At 48.9% G+C, this 17,382-nt stretch overlaps 1 protein-coding gene across 8 annotated transcripts in view; it reads left to right on the top strand.

Annotated features, from left to right (window-relative positions):
• Actn1 (actinin alpha 1) overlaps positions 1-17,382 on the top strand; it is a 92,524-nt gene that overhangs the window by 49,232 nt on the left and 25,910 nt on the right. For all 8 annotated transcript variants that reach the window (XM_085830508.1, XM_085830507.1, XM_085830506.1 and 5 more), the window contains exons 2-7: positions 1,258-1,372; positions 5,863-5,982; positions 11,916-12,002; positions 13,983-14,070; positions 14,529-14,607; positions 17,247-17,328. In XM_085830508.1, the coding sequence (XP_085686634.1) occupies positions 1,258-1,372; positions 5,863-5,982; positions 11,916-12,002; positions 13,983-14,070; positions 14,529-14,607; positions 17,247-17,328 (571 nt within the window). The remainder of the gene's footprint in view (positions 1-1,257; positions 1,373-5,862; positions 5,983-11,915; positions 12,003-13,982; positions 14,071-14,528; positions 14,608-17,246; positions 17,329-17,382) is intronic.

Raw genomic sequence — 17,382 nt, 5'->3', positions numbered from 1 at the left:
AGTTCAAGGCCAGCCTGGTCTACAAAGTGAGCTCCAGGACAGCCAGGGCTATACAGAGAAACCCTGTCTCGAAAAACAAAACAAAACAAAACAACAAGGGGTTGGGAGATGGTGATGGTGGAATAAGACACTCCCATCCCTGGCCCCAGAGAATGTGCAGTGTGGTGGCTCCGGTCCAAAGTGAAGTGTGAACAGGTGGCAGTTGGGAGAGATTGTGTAGAAACGGAGTAATTGTACTTATTCTAAAGATCTACACATTCCGTGTAATATTTGAAATGTAACTCGGCGGGGGTGGGGGGACACCTGGCGGGCCCATGCCAAGATGCCTCCTGAGAAATCACGACATGCAACAAACCTAATATAAGGGAAGTTTGGGAGAAGGAGAGGAAGAAAAGGGGTAGAGGCAGACAGACAGGAGCAGAGCCAATGGGGCAGAGAATGGGGGACAGAGAACAGATGGAGGTGGGGGGGGGCGGAGAGACAGAGACAGAAAGACTGGCTGGGAACAGAAAAAGAAAAACATCTGGGCTGGTGAGCAGTCTTTTCATATCTCACCCGTGCCTGGCAGCAGTAGGTAAAGACGGCAGGTGATGACATAAGCTGATGATGTAAGCTTGCTAGGTTCCTGGGAGGAGCCTAGTGGAAGTTCCTGTAAGCTAACATTCCTCTCTTCTTATTTAATTAAAAATGAGTAGCTAGGAGGGGGTAATGGTGGGGTAGGAATGAGGTTGTCCTGTTCTTTAGATTACTTCCTGATGACTGGGGGTGACAATGGCTTTGGGGACCCTAAGAAAATTGGAGTGCTGGCTGCTTTACTGCTGTTCAGGAACCATGAGAATATCTGCAGCTGAGAAAGTGCAGGCCCCGATAAAGTATCTGCCAGGGTAGACTGAGCACCCGTGGGTAGCTGCCCTGGAGCAGTCCTGGCTGCAGATGCTGAGTAAACACCTGAACCTGGCAGGACGATGGAGCAGACATATATACTAAGGGCAGAGGATAAAGTTAATGTGAGCGTATGGAACAACCACACTAAGAATGCCTATGGATTCTGTTGAGTGGGTGGCCATCGTCCCTGGTCCCTTCACGTGGCTTGTACGCTGAGGATGGCCCAAGCCTGTTGAAAGCCTTTCGTAGAACAACTGTTAAGAAAGTGTGGGGCGAGGACCCTGGAAGCCACTGAGGCCTGGGGTGCGTGCCTCAGAGACTACGGTGGCCCATGAGGAGACTGACCGTCTGCTTGTCTTCCCTTTGTATTAGACGTTCACAGCCTGGTGCAACTCCCACCTGCGCAAAGCGGGGACACAGATCGAGAACATCGAAGAGGACTTCCGAGATGGCCTGAAGCTCATGCTGCTCCTGGAGGTCATCTCAGGTGAGCCGGCCCGGCCCAGGACCCCGTGGTGCCTCTGGGTTCTGTCCACGTTCACGCTGGCCTCCCTGGGCACCGGACACACACATGGTGCATTCGCATACGTGCAAGCAAAATACTCATATAATAAAAAATACAAAAAAAAGAGAATTAATTAAGATCATAACTTCTAATTAAGAAACATCATCACGATTACTAAAGTTGCACCACGTACTCTCATTCCTTGGAGGGATTACCCTAGTGACCTTATTAGCCCTGTCTTATGACTTGGAGAATCACCATGCTGGGGCCAGCCAAGCTTCCAGGACCTGAACCACTAGGGGACAAACCATCTCCAAATAATAGCATTGTGCATGTCCTCTTGGGTACTCAAAGCAGTAGCTGGCCCTCTGTTTTTGCTGCACACTTCATCTTATCTTAAACCAAGCCAGGGACCACAGACTGCTCTGCTCTACCTTTCTTTCCAAAATTGACATTTGCATTCTTGGCTGTCTGTTTCCTTCTTTCATAATCCCCTTCGAGCCTTTTGTCCTGTGGGCTTCTGGTGACTCCCACCTAGAGGAAACCATGGGAAGGCCTTAGGTTCTGATTCCTCCCTGTCTCCTCCTCCCTGCAGTCCCAGGCCTAAGATCCTCTGACAGCCCAAATATGGTCACGTTGTTCCCTCGCAGGGAAAGCTTTTGTGCCTCCCCGAGGGCTTCCAGTCTGGGCCTCGCATTCCTTTGCAGAGCCCTTAGGATCATTTGAGAGCTGGCACCTGCTTTGTTTCTAGCGGACTCTTCCCAAAAAGGTAGCGGACCTCAGGCCCTCTGCCACGCTGGGAGGCTCTCCGTCTCCCCAGATGACATGCCGTCCTGTTCCCTGTGTTTGCGTGACTTCTGACAGATTCAGTTCTTTAAAAACAGCTTTTCATATTTCCTTTAAAGTGAAACCTGAGCAGGGCAAAATATACACAATGGAAAACATAATCATCTTGGCTTTTTTTTTTGGAAGGGGAGGGATTATTTATTTTGGCTCATGGCTTCACATGCGTCAGCCTGTTGTGGCAGGGAGGATGTGGTAGAGCAGCTCAGTGGGCATCATGACAGCAAGAGGCTAAGAAACGGGTGTGTGAAGAGGCCAGAGAGGTTCCCCCCCCCATATTCTTCCTCCAAGAGCTCCGCCTTCTGCCTTCATCGGCTTTTAATGATGCCATCATATTATGAATCTGTCAAGGCATTAACCTGTTGATTGGGTCGGATCCCTAATGATGTAATTATCTCTGAGAACACCCAGGCATGTACTTGACTAATCTTGGCATCTCTTAATCCATTCAAGTCAACACTTAAGACGGAGCATCACAGGCTGTCTCTTGTCAACTTGACACCTGAACACGTCACTTTAAATCATAACATTCCACCCCTGGACCCCAGAAGACTGCATTCAATTTATCTCAATGAGTTCCCATGGACTTGACAATTCCAACATTGTTCAGAAATCTAAGCCCAGAGTCTCTACTGAGACTCAAGGCAATCCCTTAGTTGTGAACCCCTGCAATAAATACCTCTAACATACTGTGGCACTAATGAGAGAGCTGGGGGCATAAGAAGGGAGAATAATACTGAAATAAGACCATAACTCAGCCAGGAGTGGTGGCGTACGCCTTTAATCCCAGCATCGGGAGGCAGAGGCAGGCAGATTTCTGAGTTCCAGGCCAGCCTGGTCTACAAAGTGAGTTCCAGGATAGCCAGGGCTATACAGAGAAACCCTGTCTCATAAAAACAAAAACAAACAAACAAAACAAAACAAAAACAGAACAGAACTCAAGAGTGAAGATTGTAGCCTGCACAACCATGTCCAATCCTGGGGAGGTATGGTGGTGTGATGTGAGCTTCAGTGGTCTTGGGTAGCCCTTCCTTCCTCGTGATTTTTCTCTTGTGTTGGCTGCATCCACTGCCTGAGGCTTTCATTAGCAGACATTCCATATTCCCAGCATGTTCAGCATCCGTGGGGTTTCCATTATAGCGTAGGCTTCACCCCAACAGAGCTCTTTGTAGGTAATTCAACCGTGTTATACATTTCCCTGCCTCCCGGGCCTTCCTTTGAAATCAGCATAGACGCTGCCATAGCTCTATAACTCTTGAATTCTGCACGCCTACAAAACCAGCATCATAAGGATGGAGCCAAGCTTTCTGCACATCCCCCTGTCCCACACTGCAGTGGCTTCTGAGTGCCTGGATGCTGGACATAGGAAGATGCTTTCTGGAGCTCTCTCTTCTCAAAGGAAAACTTCTTTTTTTTCCTTATGCCTTACGTTTGTGTTATTATTAATTTCTAGTCACCATATAAAGTAATAGGTCTCACTATATATGCATATGCCTGAATACTTCGTTCTGAATTCCTCTCCTTCCTCATTGGAGGGAAGGAAAGTCTGAAGCCTGTGATGGGTGGGGTTTGGCCAGTTCCTTAGATGTCAAAGGCATCTTTATTAAGACATTTTCCTCCTAACCTAGTGTAAAGTGTTTGGCTTTTTGTTTTGGTTTTGTATTTTTAAAGAGAATAAGGGATATTTTATTCTGGAGCTGTTTTGAATGACCATGGCCCAGAAACACAGATTTAGTTTACCCCAGATTCTACACTGCAGCATGGATCGTGGAGTTTTTGTAGTTATACAGAACAAAGGGAGTCATAAATCAAGACAGTTTTAAAATATGTTGGTGGCTGCATCAGACAGACAGTTACAAGATGGGGCAGGCTTCTCTGTAGGCCCAAGATGCTGCTATCTGATGACATTCTAAGCTTTGATGGGAGCTAGTAGTCTGCTAAGTCAATAGTGTTCAAAAGATTTCTGTCAGTCACAAGTAGTTAGGTCCCACACAGTGGAGGAAGGAAGTGGAGCTGGGGAAGGCCATTAAGAAAGAAACTCCTGGAGGATCTTATCAATACTGTCTGGGGCTTCTTTTTAACATCGCTGATCTCCAACAGTCACACCCTGCCTCTGTCCACAGCTTTTAGATTGCTCTTTTTCAGGTGAGGCTCAGGTTTTCCAGATTATTCCATGCTGCTGTTTGCCCTTGATTCTCACTGTAAACCTTGCTAAGAGCACCTGCCAATAACTAACGCCACAGCCTGAATGAGATGGATGCCGTCTTGAGATTTCATTAGCCCATTCCCCTTAAACACAGCTTCCCACAGAGTTTCAGGTCCCCCTCAGAATAGACTAGTTCTTTGCCAGACTGTAACATGAATGCCTCTAGCCCATTCATGTGCCCTGGCCGGATCTGCCTGGTTTTGTTTCTGTTGCATTCTGGTCTCCTGACTCACTCATTAAGCTTTGCTTATAGCATGCTTGGACTCCCCTGGCCCACATCTATTCCGTCTTGCTTCCATGCACCTGTTTCGTGTATCCTTTTGGAGGTGTCAGCTCATTGTAGCAGGGAGGCATGATGGTTTTTTTGATAGGTCCCTGGACAGTGTCTGTTCTCGGGGTACTTTTAGTGGAACTTTCAGCAAACCAACCCCATGCCACACACACACCGTCCCTCAAATTCTTTTAGTCTCTTGATCTTGAAGCTGGAGGAGAAGGGTAGGGTGTGTGTGTGTGTGAGGAAGCTGGCCCTGGAGTGGAGTTGAGAGTGCCCACTTGATGAGGAAGCTGGCCCTGGAGTGGAGTTGAGAGTGCCCACTTGAAGGCGGTGTACGGGCACAAGCAGAGGTTTTCCAGTGAGTGGGGTCAGGAGTACTAGAGGCATCTCCATTTCAACACAAGGTGGTTATTATTTTTTTTTTTCCAAAATACTGGAAAGTGGCCTGTACCCATGTCCCGAACAAAGTGCTCTGGCCCTTTAGAAGAGCTGTTCCTTCTGCCCTGACACAACTCCCTGCAGTGGTAGCCTAACTGTAAGCCATAGCCTTTCCTAACCAGTCCACAATTCTTTTCTTCTTTCTCCTCTCTTCTTTCCTCTTTCCCTTCTTCCTTTCCTACTGGACTTCAGTCACATCAAAGGCAGGAAACTTGTTTACTCCCATATTCCAAGAACCTGGCCGGTTTCTGGCATCTGTTAGTAACATAATAACAAGTGCTGGAGGAAGGGAGACTGCTCAGAGGTTAAGAGGCTGGCTGCTCTTCCAGAGGAACCAGGCTTTTTGGTACCAAATACCCACAGTGAGTGGCTCACAGTTCCCTGTAACACCAGCTCCATGGGATCCGGTGCCCTCTTCTGGGTTTCTCAAGCTTGAGAGTGTGCACTCACACGCACGCGCGCACGCACACACACACACACACACACACACACACACACACACACACACACAGAGGCTTGTCTCTGGGAAATGGAAGAATCCAGGTAGCTTCAACTTCTCTCTGATTGCCTGCCTAGATGACAATTGCAAACATCTGACAGGAACACCATGCGCATGTCCATTTAAGAAACGCTTCGGCTGAGGGGGAGTGTGGCTCACCCTGGCTCCTGGACACTTGCACCTCACCTTCATTTTCCCTTCCTCTTCATCAGGTGAACGCTTGGCCAAGCCAGAGAGAGGCAAGATGAGAGTGCACAAGATCTCCAACGTCAACAAGGCCTTGGATTTCATAGCCAGCAAAGGGGTCAAGCTGGTGTCCATCGGAGCTGAAGGTGAGGCTAATATGCGTGATCGCTGTTTCCTTGGTCCTTTCTCCCCTGACTTCTGGGTTCGCATGCACCTGGAAATAGGTACCCACCACCTCCATCATTCAGCCACACCAGAACTCGCCCCTTTCCCATTCCCTTGATAAAGTCTTTATGATATGCAGTTGCACGTGGGATGCCAGGCGCCTCACCTGTTACACCCCACCCCTACCTCCATGTCCTGCAGGGTGCTCTGTGGGCAGGACAGTGCAGATGGACTCCTGGTGGCTGACAGGGCCCTGGGGTAAACTGCTGTTCCCAAAGTAGCTTTGTTTTATTTTTGAGACAGGGTCTTACTATGTAGCCCTAGCTATCCTGGAACTCACTCTGTAGACCAAGCTGACCTTAAACTCACAGAGATCTGCCTGTTTCTGTTCCTCCTGGGGTTAAAGGTGTGCGCGCCCACAACCTCCACCTTTTGGGGAGGGCCAAAGCAGCATTCTTAGTAGCTTCTCCCATCACCATAGGTCCCTAGCTCTTTTCCCATCACTTCTGAACTGTCTGTTGAAGCCATTGCTGACACGCTCTTCACAGTTAAAAGAATGCAGCAGGGCTCCTGGCATACCAGTGTGCTGGCTCTGAAGGAGCAGCTAAAATATTCTAACCAGACCCTCTGATGATGTGACCCATGGGCGCAGCCTGCGTTCATTTGGCTCTTGCTGGGAGTTGATTGACACCATCTTAACTCACTTGGTTGTAAGGAAAGCCATGCTGAAATGCTTTAAGCTGTGAGTGGCCAACACAGAACCCCAGTCCAGTCCGTGTATGACATCAGAGAAAGGCAACTAGGGTATATTGCTTCCCCCTAAATCTGTGAGAGCAGATTGCTCATGGGTAATGAGAAAAGTCCTTTTGCTTCTAGGCATGGAAGGGTTTTATGCACATCTGTCAGCTTTAACAAGGGCAGCAAACTGCAGTGTGTGGGGTTGCGTCTTGTTGACAAAGGTCTTGATGCACAGCCACATCTGCTCATTGGCCTCTCTGTCATCTGTTGCAGCTTTGAGTGTCAGCAGTGAAGCTTAGTAGTTGCTACGGCAACCATGTGGCCATTGAAGTCAAACCGACTTGGGGCGGGGTGGGGGGGGGGGGACGGACACTTTTATTGGGAAAGCTAGCTGACTCCTTGCCTCGGTCTGTGTTGGTGCTTAAGGTGGCAGCCATACCTCGGAATCCTGACGCACATGCAGCCCTGACCATCTCAAGGGTAGAGGCAACGTTCCTTTCACCCTGTGGCCACAGCTCCTAGCTGATGACAATGGGTGTAGTTTAAAGCACGTGTGTGTGTGTGTGTGTGTGTGGCAGGTGCTCAACTTTGTGGCTGGAAAAACATTCTTTGCCTCTTAATAAAAATGAAAAGAACATCTTGTTCTACTAGGAGGGATTGAAGCCTTGGACAACTTTTTTTTCAGGCAGAGGAAGCCAAGAAAAATGCCACTCAATGGTCTGGCACCAGTTCAGGTCCCCACTAGGGTAGGGAAGGAGAGAATGTGGAAAATGGACTTGAGGAAACAATACGGATAGGTGGGGACTGCAGTGAATTGAGAGACCCTTTCCTTCCAAGAAGGGCAGGCTCATATAGAGCCGATCAACCGTTGTAAGTGGAAATTGCAAGGCTGTTCTGGCAGGTTTAAACAAAGCCAGGAAAGGCAAGACTTTTAGAAAGGAAAAGCTGGGAGAAGGACCACCAAAGAGGAAGAGAGAGAGAGGTGGATGAGCATGTCTTGTGCTAGCCTGAGCCTGACCCAGCAGGAGGCATCCGGGGATTACCTCATCAGGACAGGCTGCTGAAGTGAGTTTGACACACTGTGTTTTAGGGTGGAGGGTGCTGAGGCTCAGAACAATCGCCAGAGAGGTAGAATGTCAGGTCGTCCTGAACTATACTGAACCTTCACAACAGAGTCAGGCCCAGGCCTGGGGTTCAGGCTCCAGGGCCAAGTTCTAGCCCTCTTCCTATTCTGATAGGCTCCACTGTGCCCCCTGACACACCACAGCCTCCCCCTCCCCCGGCACTGCTCAGTCTGCCAGGCCGCATGGGTCCTTGTGCCCCACTGCTGTGCTGATCCAGTCCCTTCTGGTCCCTTCAACCTTGTTGTAAAGTGAGATATTCACTGTCTCCTTACGGTCATAGGAGAAAGGCTGAGACTTGAGGGTTTCAATCCAAGCCAGGGATGCTTTGGGGTAGCCTTAGGAAACCAGTTGAACACACTCTGGGGTTTTGCTTTCTAAGGGACAGCACTTCAGTGCTGAGGCTTATGAATTGAAGGCCATGAGGCAGACCTAGAAGGGAGCACTCTTAGAAGTGAGAGGAATTTGAGGACTGCTAAGGACCACATGTGGGGAGCCGACCCTGGCAGGACCTCCACTCCAGTACTAGCACTGACCGACCAGGCCTGGCAGAGTGACCCTGTGTGCCGACCAGTCCTGGAGAGTGTAGAGCAGACCTCATGGAATGGAAGCCGTGTTCCTGTGGGCCTGCCTTGTCCCTGGGGTGTCTAGATGGAGCCAAGTTCACATCATAAGCAGAGAGTTAGAACCAAGCCCTGGGATTTCTTCTGCTATGTTTGTGTCTGGGACATCTAGATTTCATGAAGTGGAGGCTTGGTTGGGTAAAGGCTTGGGGTTTAACCAGGGGAGAGGGCGACCCAAGCAGGACTTTTAAATTTTGAGATTTAGAGGAAGTTTGATGTTTGGGTGCCAAGAGCTTGGGGCCATCTCTACAGTTCAGATCTGTCAGGACGGGGGCATGGTGGATGCAGAAGCCTGAGCATTGGCCTGAAGCTGGGGCTCTGGAGCTCCAGACCTATCACGTCACATGGGGTCGTTCTGCTCTTTGAATTCGGCAAGTGATTCCTGGAGCGGGGAGGAGAAACAGAATCCAGAGCAGGCAGGATGTGAGCCTGGTTTAGCTCACCATGGACCTGGAATGGCAGCGCGCTCCATTCTCCTGAGGAGCCCCTGCCATCAGGCTGCCTGTGCGGTGGGGTATCCCTGGTCTGCGTGTGAGTTTTGAGGATGGTACGAGGCTGACGGGGCTGAGACAGTGAGGGATGGATTCTGAACACACCTCGCTGTCCTTCCTCTTCTCTAATGCTAGCCTTCCGCCTCTTCACCGTGCCTTAGAATCCACTAAGTTCTGTGAAGTAGGAGAGGAATTATTAGAAACCACCTGTCTCCCTAGGACTCTAAAGGTCCCTGTGGGAGGGCACGGCTTGGCCCTCATGGAGCCGGGCAGACTAGGAGAGAGCCACCGTTCTAGAAAGGGCTGAGCTTCAATGTTATCACTTTCATAAGCTTAAAAGAAAATTCCCCTTAGAGTCAGAATGCTATCCATAAAATTTCACCGTAAAGATTCCCCCCCACCCCACCCCCAAACTCTTGAGTAGTGATGCAAGACAGGAAAAGTCCCGACCCTTGTCTATCCAGAAGACAACAGGAAATACCCGCAGATGCCAGGTAGAGAATAGTGAAGGGTAAAGCAGAAGGCTACTGTGAGATGGCCGGAGGGGAGGGGAGGGGAGGGAAAGGGAGGGGAGGGAAGGGGAGGGAAAAGCTACATGGGCATTCTGGGCGAGGGAGCAATGAAGATGCCAGAGAGGACAGAAGGAGAAGCCCAGGAGGCTCTACTAGCCCAAAAGGGCCTTGTGCTGGCCCTGGACTCTGGGTGGAGTGGAAGGTCATGGCTTTGGAAGAGAGGGGTGGTGGGGCTCAGGGGATTTAAGTCACTCTTTGTACTTTGAACATAGTTTCCATGATAAATAACTGAACAACAGGTTATTTATACAGAAACCTTACTCTGTACTGCAGGTCTTTGGCCAGGGACAGAGATAGAATTTCAGTGCCAGAATTGAAAGCTCTGAGATGCTTGGTCCCTGTTGCCAGCTTTTTCAGCAAGTTTTTTTGTTTGTTTGTTTTTTTGTTTTAAAGCCAGATTATGCTTCTGGCTGCAGTGTAATAATGTGTGTGTTTAAATTTGCGTTTAAAGTTAACTAATGTAATATCTGGGGACATGATGGCTGATTTCAAGTTCTGTATTTATTCATGTCTCTCTCGCCTGTTTACCAATGAGAGCTTAGACTCTGCGCATATCAATTTAAACCTTTTTAGCGGTACAGATGACAAAGTACTGGAGGTTTTAGATCAATGGTTCACAACCCTCTTAATACGGTTCCTCAGGTTGTGGTGACCCCCCCCCCTCCCCAGGCATAAAATTATTTTCCTTGCCACTTCATAGCTGTGCTTTTTGCTACTGTTATGAATTGTAAATATCTGATATATGACCCCTGTAAAAGAATCGTCTGACCCCCCCCCCCAAAGGGCTCAGAAGAGCTGTTGTCTTTTACAAAGGTCATTATGAGGTGGGGCTCGGTAGGTAACACACACCTGCAATCCCAGCCTTTGGGAGGTGGAAGCAGGAGGAGCAACAGGCCAGCCTGGGTACATGGCCCCAACCTACCCCAGCTTTACAGACTCATCTAATGCCTCCCCTGTAGTAGTTCCTGCAGAGCTCGGGCTGACTGTCCTGAAGGGGAAACAGTTGTCTACCACCACAGCTGTCTGGGACTCTGACATGAGCCTGGGGCCCGTCACTCTCTGGGGCTCTGTTAGCAAGTTACAACATGCTTTGTGTCCCAAGTGAACACTGGTGTTCCTTTGCCTGGCACACTAGTGCAGACCCAACGCCAGTAGTATTGTGGAGGAGAATAAGTAAGACATCCCTCGGATACTTTGTTCTTCACTGAGAGTAGCTTGCCATGGGCCTGCGGCTTACTGTCCGGTTCTGCAAACTGGTTTGGATTAAGGAGCCTCAGCTGAGCCTCACCTTTCAGCCCACAAGACTGAAACAGCTCTGTGGCTTAGGCTAAATTATAGTTTTCATTTGTTTTAAGTTGTCCTTACTTTTATTTCATGTGTTTGCCTATATGAAGGTCTGTGCACCGTGTGCTTACCTGCAGAGGCCAGAAGAGGGCGTTGGATCCCCTGGACCTGGAATTGCAGATGGTTGTGAGCTGCCTTGTGTGGATGCTGGGAATCAAACCTGGGTCCTCTAGAAGAGCAGCCACTGCTCTTAACTCCTGAGCCATCTCTCTAGTTTTGATTTATATTTTTATTCTAGAAACCAAGAAAAAAAAATGAAAGAGAGAGGAAGGAAGGAAGGAAGAAAGAAAGAGAGAGAGAGAAAGAGAGAGAGAAAAAGAGAGAGAGGAAGGAAGAGAGAGAAAGAAAGAAAGAAAGGAAAATGTGATAGAATTTGCATGAAAGGTCCTAAAAGTGCAAGTACTAAATATAGCAGGGTGTCTGAGCTGTCATCTTGAGTGTGTTTTAAAACAAAAATCTATTTTAAAACTTGGGGCATCTTGAGGTTGACCAATCAGAGGGTTGTAAATGGCACCTCTTAAAATGGACGTGTGTAGCTTTCTGTTCCCTCCGGCTCTCTGAGGGAGTGGCTATTTTGAGAGCTGTGATTGTTCACAGACCCCGTTTCATCGACCTCCCCCTCCCCACCTACGTGAGGGCTTAGAAATCCATCCCCTCCCATCCTCAGACTGGGTGACCGTGGTTCAGGGTGTACAGCATCCTTTCTGATGAATACACTGTCTCAAGAGACTCACCTGTTCCTTCCTCACACCTCAAGTAACCTTCTCTCCTGGCCAATCAAAGTGTCTGTGTGGAGCTGGGTGTGGCTTAGGAGCGGTGAGATCTGTGTGTGCTAGGTGTGAGGTGTGTGAGCTTGATCCCTTGCGCAAATAAATACATGAATGGATACGTCAGTAATTTTTTTCCCTCCTGGAAATGGGCAGTTTGTGATGTTTGATGTCTAAGTGGCGTGGCATTGCACTGCCGAGAACCCGTGTCTGTCTTGCTGCGATCCACCTAACGTGTCCTGCCACTGTTTTCTGTAGAAATTGTGGATGGGAATGTGAAGATGACCCTGGGCATGATCTGGACCATCATTCTCCGCTTTGCCATCCAGGACATCTCTGTGGAAGGTGGGTTTCTGCTCTGTTCTGTCCCTTCTCAAACTCTTCTCCCCCTGCCTTCCCTACCCAGTCTTCCTCTCTAGGCTCATCCAGAACTCCCTCATATGATTTCAAATAACCCCCAAAAGTATGTCAGCCCAGCGGCATTTCTGGCTTTGCCAAGGCTGTTGTGGTTTACGTGTCTAAAAGCCTCACTGGGCCCTTAGCGGGAAAGGATAAGAAACAGAACTTAGGAAAGTGAGGGGAGCCCCATGCCCACTGATGCGATCATTGCTCCCCCTGGTGGCCACCTTCCAGGTGTGCACAGGTTGCCTTAGTATGAGAGTAATCTCTCTGTATTCCTTACTCAGCCTTTTTTTTTTTTTTTTTTTTTTTTTTTTTAAAGCTTTGTACCTGATATTCTGCTTATCACATACTGTTCAGGGTTTTCTATGTACATTATATATACATACAATAAAACCCCACCTTTTTAAACGACGAGATTGAGATAAAATGCTTTTAAAATACACAGATTTAATTTTTTATGTGTATGGGTGTTTTTACATGAATGTGTGCCTGCATATTGTGTGCGTGCCTTGTGCCCCAGCGTCCAGAAGTGGGCCACATGGATCTCCTGACACTGGGATTACAGTTGTCAGCGTCCCAGGTGTGAGTGCTGGCAACCGAACGTGAATCCTGTGAGAGCAACAAGTACTCTTAACCACCGAGCCATCTCTCCAGTCCCGGAAAGATTTACTTTATATGTATATGCATATGTATATGCATATGTGTCTGTGTGTGGTTATACAGGTGGGTGCTGGTGCCCTCAGGGGCCAGACACATTGGCTCCTGGAGCTGGTGTGATAGGCGATTGTGAGCTATTCTAACATGGGTGCTAGGAACCCAACTCAACCCTGCAAGGGAACTGAGCCACCTCTCCAGCCCCATGCCAACTCATAAATAGATTATTATTTAGTTCAAGGCAGGATCTCACCATGTACCTCTGGTTAGCCTGGAAGCTGCTGTGTAGACCAGGCTGCCCTTGAACCCCCAGAGATCTACCTGCCTCTGCCTCTAGAGTGTTGAGATTAAAGGGGTGCCCCATCACACCTGGCTCCCGTGCCAATTTTATAATTGGTTGTTTGTACTTGAATCATTATAACCTTTGTGCTGATTCTTTTTTTTTTTTTTTTTTTGGTTTTTCGAGACAGGGTTTCTCTGGGTAGCCCTGGCTGTCCTGGAACTCACTTTGTAGACCAGGCTGGCCTCGAACTCAGAAATCCGCCTGCCTCTGCCTCCCGAGTGCTGGGATTAAAGACGTACACCACCACGCCCGGCATTTGTGCTGATTCTTTAGCATTATTTTAAAAGTCCATTTTATAAATTAAATATGTGAGGTCACTTGGGAACACCCGCTAGTAGTAAAGGCACCACCTGCAGTTCACAGATCTGGACACACAGGGGCAGTGCAGCCTGCAGCCTTGGAGCCGGGAGTTCACCATCCCCTTGGGTGCCTGGCTTTTCAGATACCTGCCCTATCCACATACAATGACAGGGCACCAGAGCCAGATCAGTGCAGTATCAGGAAGAAGCCTTGTTTCAGACGAGCCTGGACAGGCATCCTGTTTTCCCTGTTCTCCATGCTCACCCTGTCAAGGGGCTTCTGGTCATGTCAGTTTCATGGACGCTTACAGCCGTCCTTGGGACAGCCACCAGTTGCTGACTTACCTTATATTACAGTCATCTCTTGAATAGAGGGGAGTTAGGCAGATAACCTCAGAAAGCTGCTGCTGTCTGGACGTTTTAGTCTATGGTGTGAGTGGCTTGCTTTTTTGTTTCTTAAATAAATTTTCCAACTTTGCCCAACAAATAGACATGGTGGCCTACACTTCCTCCTGCTTTGTAACAATGGAATTGAGCTCTTGAGGTTCCTGCAGGGCCTCTTATGAGTAGTGTCCTCCCTCCCCTGGGTCAGCCCACTGATCTCCTTCCTCCACCCCCTTTCCACAGAGACTTCAGCTAAAGAAGGGTTACTCCTGTGGTGTCAGAGGAAGACAGCCCCATATAAAAATGTCAACATCCAAAACTTCCACATCAGGTGAGTGCTGCAGCCAGGGGCTCACATGAGGCTGGCCTGTCTCCTCAGGGCCTCCCCTGCCCCACCCTTGGTTGGAAGAGAGTGGGGAAGGGTGGTTCTTGGGAAGGGTATGTCCCTTTGAATCTGCCATCCCTCCCTGTGGTGTCTTGGACCTGACTGCTGCCCGTCACACCTCTGTTGATATTTGTGACACTGGCAAGACCCCCAAGATTGTGTCAGGAAGCCCAGGGTTCCAGATCAACAGGCTAAGGCTATGGGCTTTAGTGAACGTGTTGGGTAGGGTGGGTATGGTGGGTTCATCTCGACTTGCCAAACACTCAAAAAACCTTGACCCTAATACCTGGGAATGTGGCAGGCAGAAAGTCTCCCTTCCCATCCCTGTCTTCTAAATCCTACTTCAAAGGGTTGCATAATAAACATCAGAAGTCATGTTCCTCCCCCCCTCTCTCCCTGGACAGTTGGAAGGACGGTCTTGGTTTCTGTGCCTTGATCCACCGACACCGGCCCGAGTTGATTGACTATGGAAAGCTTCGAAAGGTACTTGTGCTCGCTTGATCTCATGCTGTCCTCTCTTGCTTGATGACTGGTCCCCAGTGGGTGGAGACAAGCTGAGGGAAGACAGGACGGGACCACTTCTGGGACCCCAGTGTCCAGCCTGAAAGTTGTTGGCCTTATGGACCAGCTACACTGAGCCCCATCCAGAAGCAAGCAGGAAAATGCCTTTTCTGTTCGTTACCCAGCGTGCACATCCCGGATCCCTTTGCACGTATATAGTCCACCAAGAAAGCTACTACCAGCACTGAGGTGGCCGTGTTTGAGCAATGGTATGCAAGGAGACATTTCTCCTTTCCCTTACTTCTGGTGTCATAAGGTAACTGTATTAATTCATGATATAAAGCATCTCTTATCCAGAGAGACATTTGTGTCCTTTTGTCCCTGTGTCCCTGGCAGGCACTGCAGGTTTGATTTCTTGTGTTGCCCCCTCAGTTTTATTTATGCTTTTGAGCTGGTGATGGGTTTTACTATATTGCTCAGGCTGGTCTCCAACTCCTGGACTCAAGTGGCCCTCAACTGCCCAAGTATCTGGGACTGAAGTCGTGTGCCATTATGTGACCTTCGTTTCTATCTGAGTGTCAGCTCACTTGGTGATTTTCTTGTGTGAGACGTGTATGTTGAGGGGTGAGGAGGCGAGGCTGTTGTAAACGCATGACGGTTGTGAGTGTTCAAGCTGGCCAGTGGGCACTGACCTAGACACCTCGGTGAGATCTGTCCTGAACTATTTTATCTACCATGAAACTGGTGTCATGAGCTCTGCCCAGCTGTACATTGATCTGGAATGGAATGAAAATGGAACCTGTGGGTGTATAGCCCTCTTGGCAGGTGGTCTTCTAGAATGGACAAGCCTGTTTCTCCCCTTTCCCCAGGATACCTGAGGGGAGTGTCTAGCCTACCACCTTGTGCAGACACATCTGTGCCCTGGGGCTTCTTGCTAACCAGGAACCAGAAAAGCCCTGATGGCTCCTACCCAGGCAACTGGTGGTGGTGGCAGGGCCTCTGGTTTTAGGGTAGATTTTTTTTTTGTGTGTGTGTGAGAGGTGGACAGAGCAGATTCCCACCCTAATGGGGAGGAGCCTGAGGCCTGCCCTGTGTGCAGGGCAGGAGCCACTGTTCTCAAGCTACCCTCTAAGGGAGAAGTGAGTCCCAGCCTACCAGCTCAGCTGCTTTGGCATGGGGGAGAATGGCCTGTATGTCACAGACTGTCCCATATGTCATGTGCATAATGGAGAGCTCCTGGCTTCCACTTACTGACCCGTGAGCGAGACTGCCCTGAATTCCAGAGCATACATCTCTCTGACACTCCAGTTTCAATTCTTTGGGTGCCTCTCAGAATCCCAAGGACTGCTGGATCCAGTGGGAATCCCATATTACATGTTTTTCAATATTTTTTGAGATTATTAACATAAGTACATCATTTCTCTCTTCCTCTCTCTAAATCCTCCCATGAGTCCCCCCCTCTCCCTTTTGCTCTCTTTCAAAACCACGGCCACCTTTTCTTTAATTATTGTTGTTGTTTTCTTTAATTATTGTTGTTTTCTTTAGTTATTGTTGTTGCTGCTGGTAGGAATGGTGTGTGTGTATTCCTAAGTATGTAAATACAAGCTGCTCAGTCCATGTGTTACCTGTAGGATTCTGTCTTCAGGGCTGACCATGTGGTATTTGATAACTACTTGCTGTGTTCTTCCCTGGCGCAGGCTGTTTCTCCAGCTCTCATTGTTCCTTAGCCGCCTGCAGTTTTTTTGTGTAGGGTTGAGGCTTTCCTCCTTCTGAGTTAGCATGTCGACTCGTGTTACCGTTGTTCAGGTCACATATAGGCAGACATTGTAGTGAGGTTCATGTCACAGGCATAGCTTCTAGCATTTATAGGATGCGACAGTCTTACAGTCTACAGTCTCACAGTCAACTCTTCGGCTTTTACAATCTCCCCTCCCCCAGCCCCCTGACACAATAATCCCTGAGCCTTATGCAGGAGTATAACTTTTTGAGGACCCTCCATGCCACCCTCCACAGCAGCCGCACCATCTTATGAGACTGACTGAGCAGTGTGGCCTGCTGGGCTGAGGAGGCACCTAACTTCATTTTACATTAACTCCATGTTTGAAGTACACTCCGGGCTGCAGGGATCCCAGAGTCCCCAACATCCTTTGCCACCTCTCCCCATTTAGCTTTCGAAAAAAGATCACAGAGGCACTAAAAAAGCCATGGCTACTTAGAATAACCCAACACATGGGAATCCATGGTGGGTCAGCTTCAACTTGTCACTAATCTTTACGAGTTAAGAGCACCTATCCCAACTATTGAGTTCAGACCGGAGGTGGCGGGGGGTAGGGGGGACGGACTAAGTCTGAGTCATTTACCCATGTCTCCTGCCAGAACTGATGGTTCTCAATCCCATTTCTTAGTTCTTTTCTACTCCAACTCTAACATCAGGCCTATGTATTCTCTTCCCCCATTTCCATACTGAAGCGTGATGGGGGAAGAGAATGTTTCAAACTAGTGACCCCTAAAAAAGGCCTTGAAGTCACCCTTTCACACACACACACAGCCCATCTCCTCCCAGCTGCGATGCACTGTGACCTGTGCCTCTCTGTAGGCTCACTTTGTGCTTTCTCCTTTAGGATGATCCACTCACAAACCTGAACACGGCCTTTGATGTGGCAGAGAGATTCCTGGACATCCCTAAGATGCTGGATGCTGAAGGTAAGGGCTTTCTCCATTGCCCACCCCCCACCCCCGCCCCCAGCAGCTGAGGCA

The sequence above is a fragment of the Mus caroli genome, unplaced genomic scaffold (genome assembly GCF_978045245.1).
Source record: "Mus caroli unplaced genomic scaffold, Mus_caroli_1 scaffold_14, whole genome shotgun sequence".
Taxonomy (NCBI): domain Eukaryota; kingdom Metazoa; phylum Chordata; class Mammalia; order Rodentia; family Muridae; genus Mus; species Mus caroli.
The sequence above is the reverse complement of the archived record's forward strand: the minus strand, read 5'-3'. Positions and strand labels throughout refer to the sequence as shown.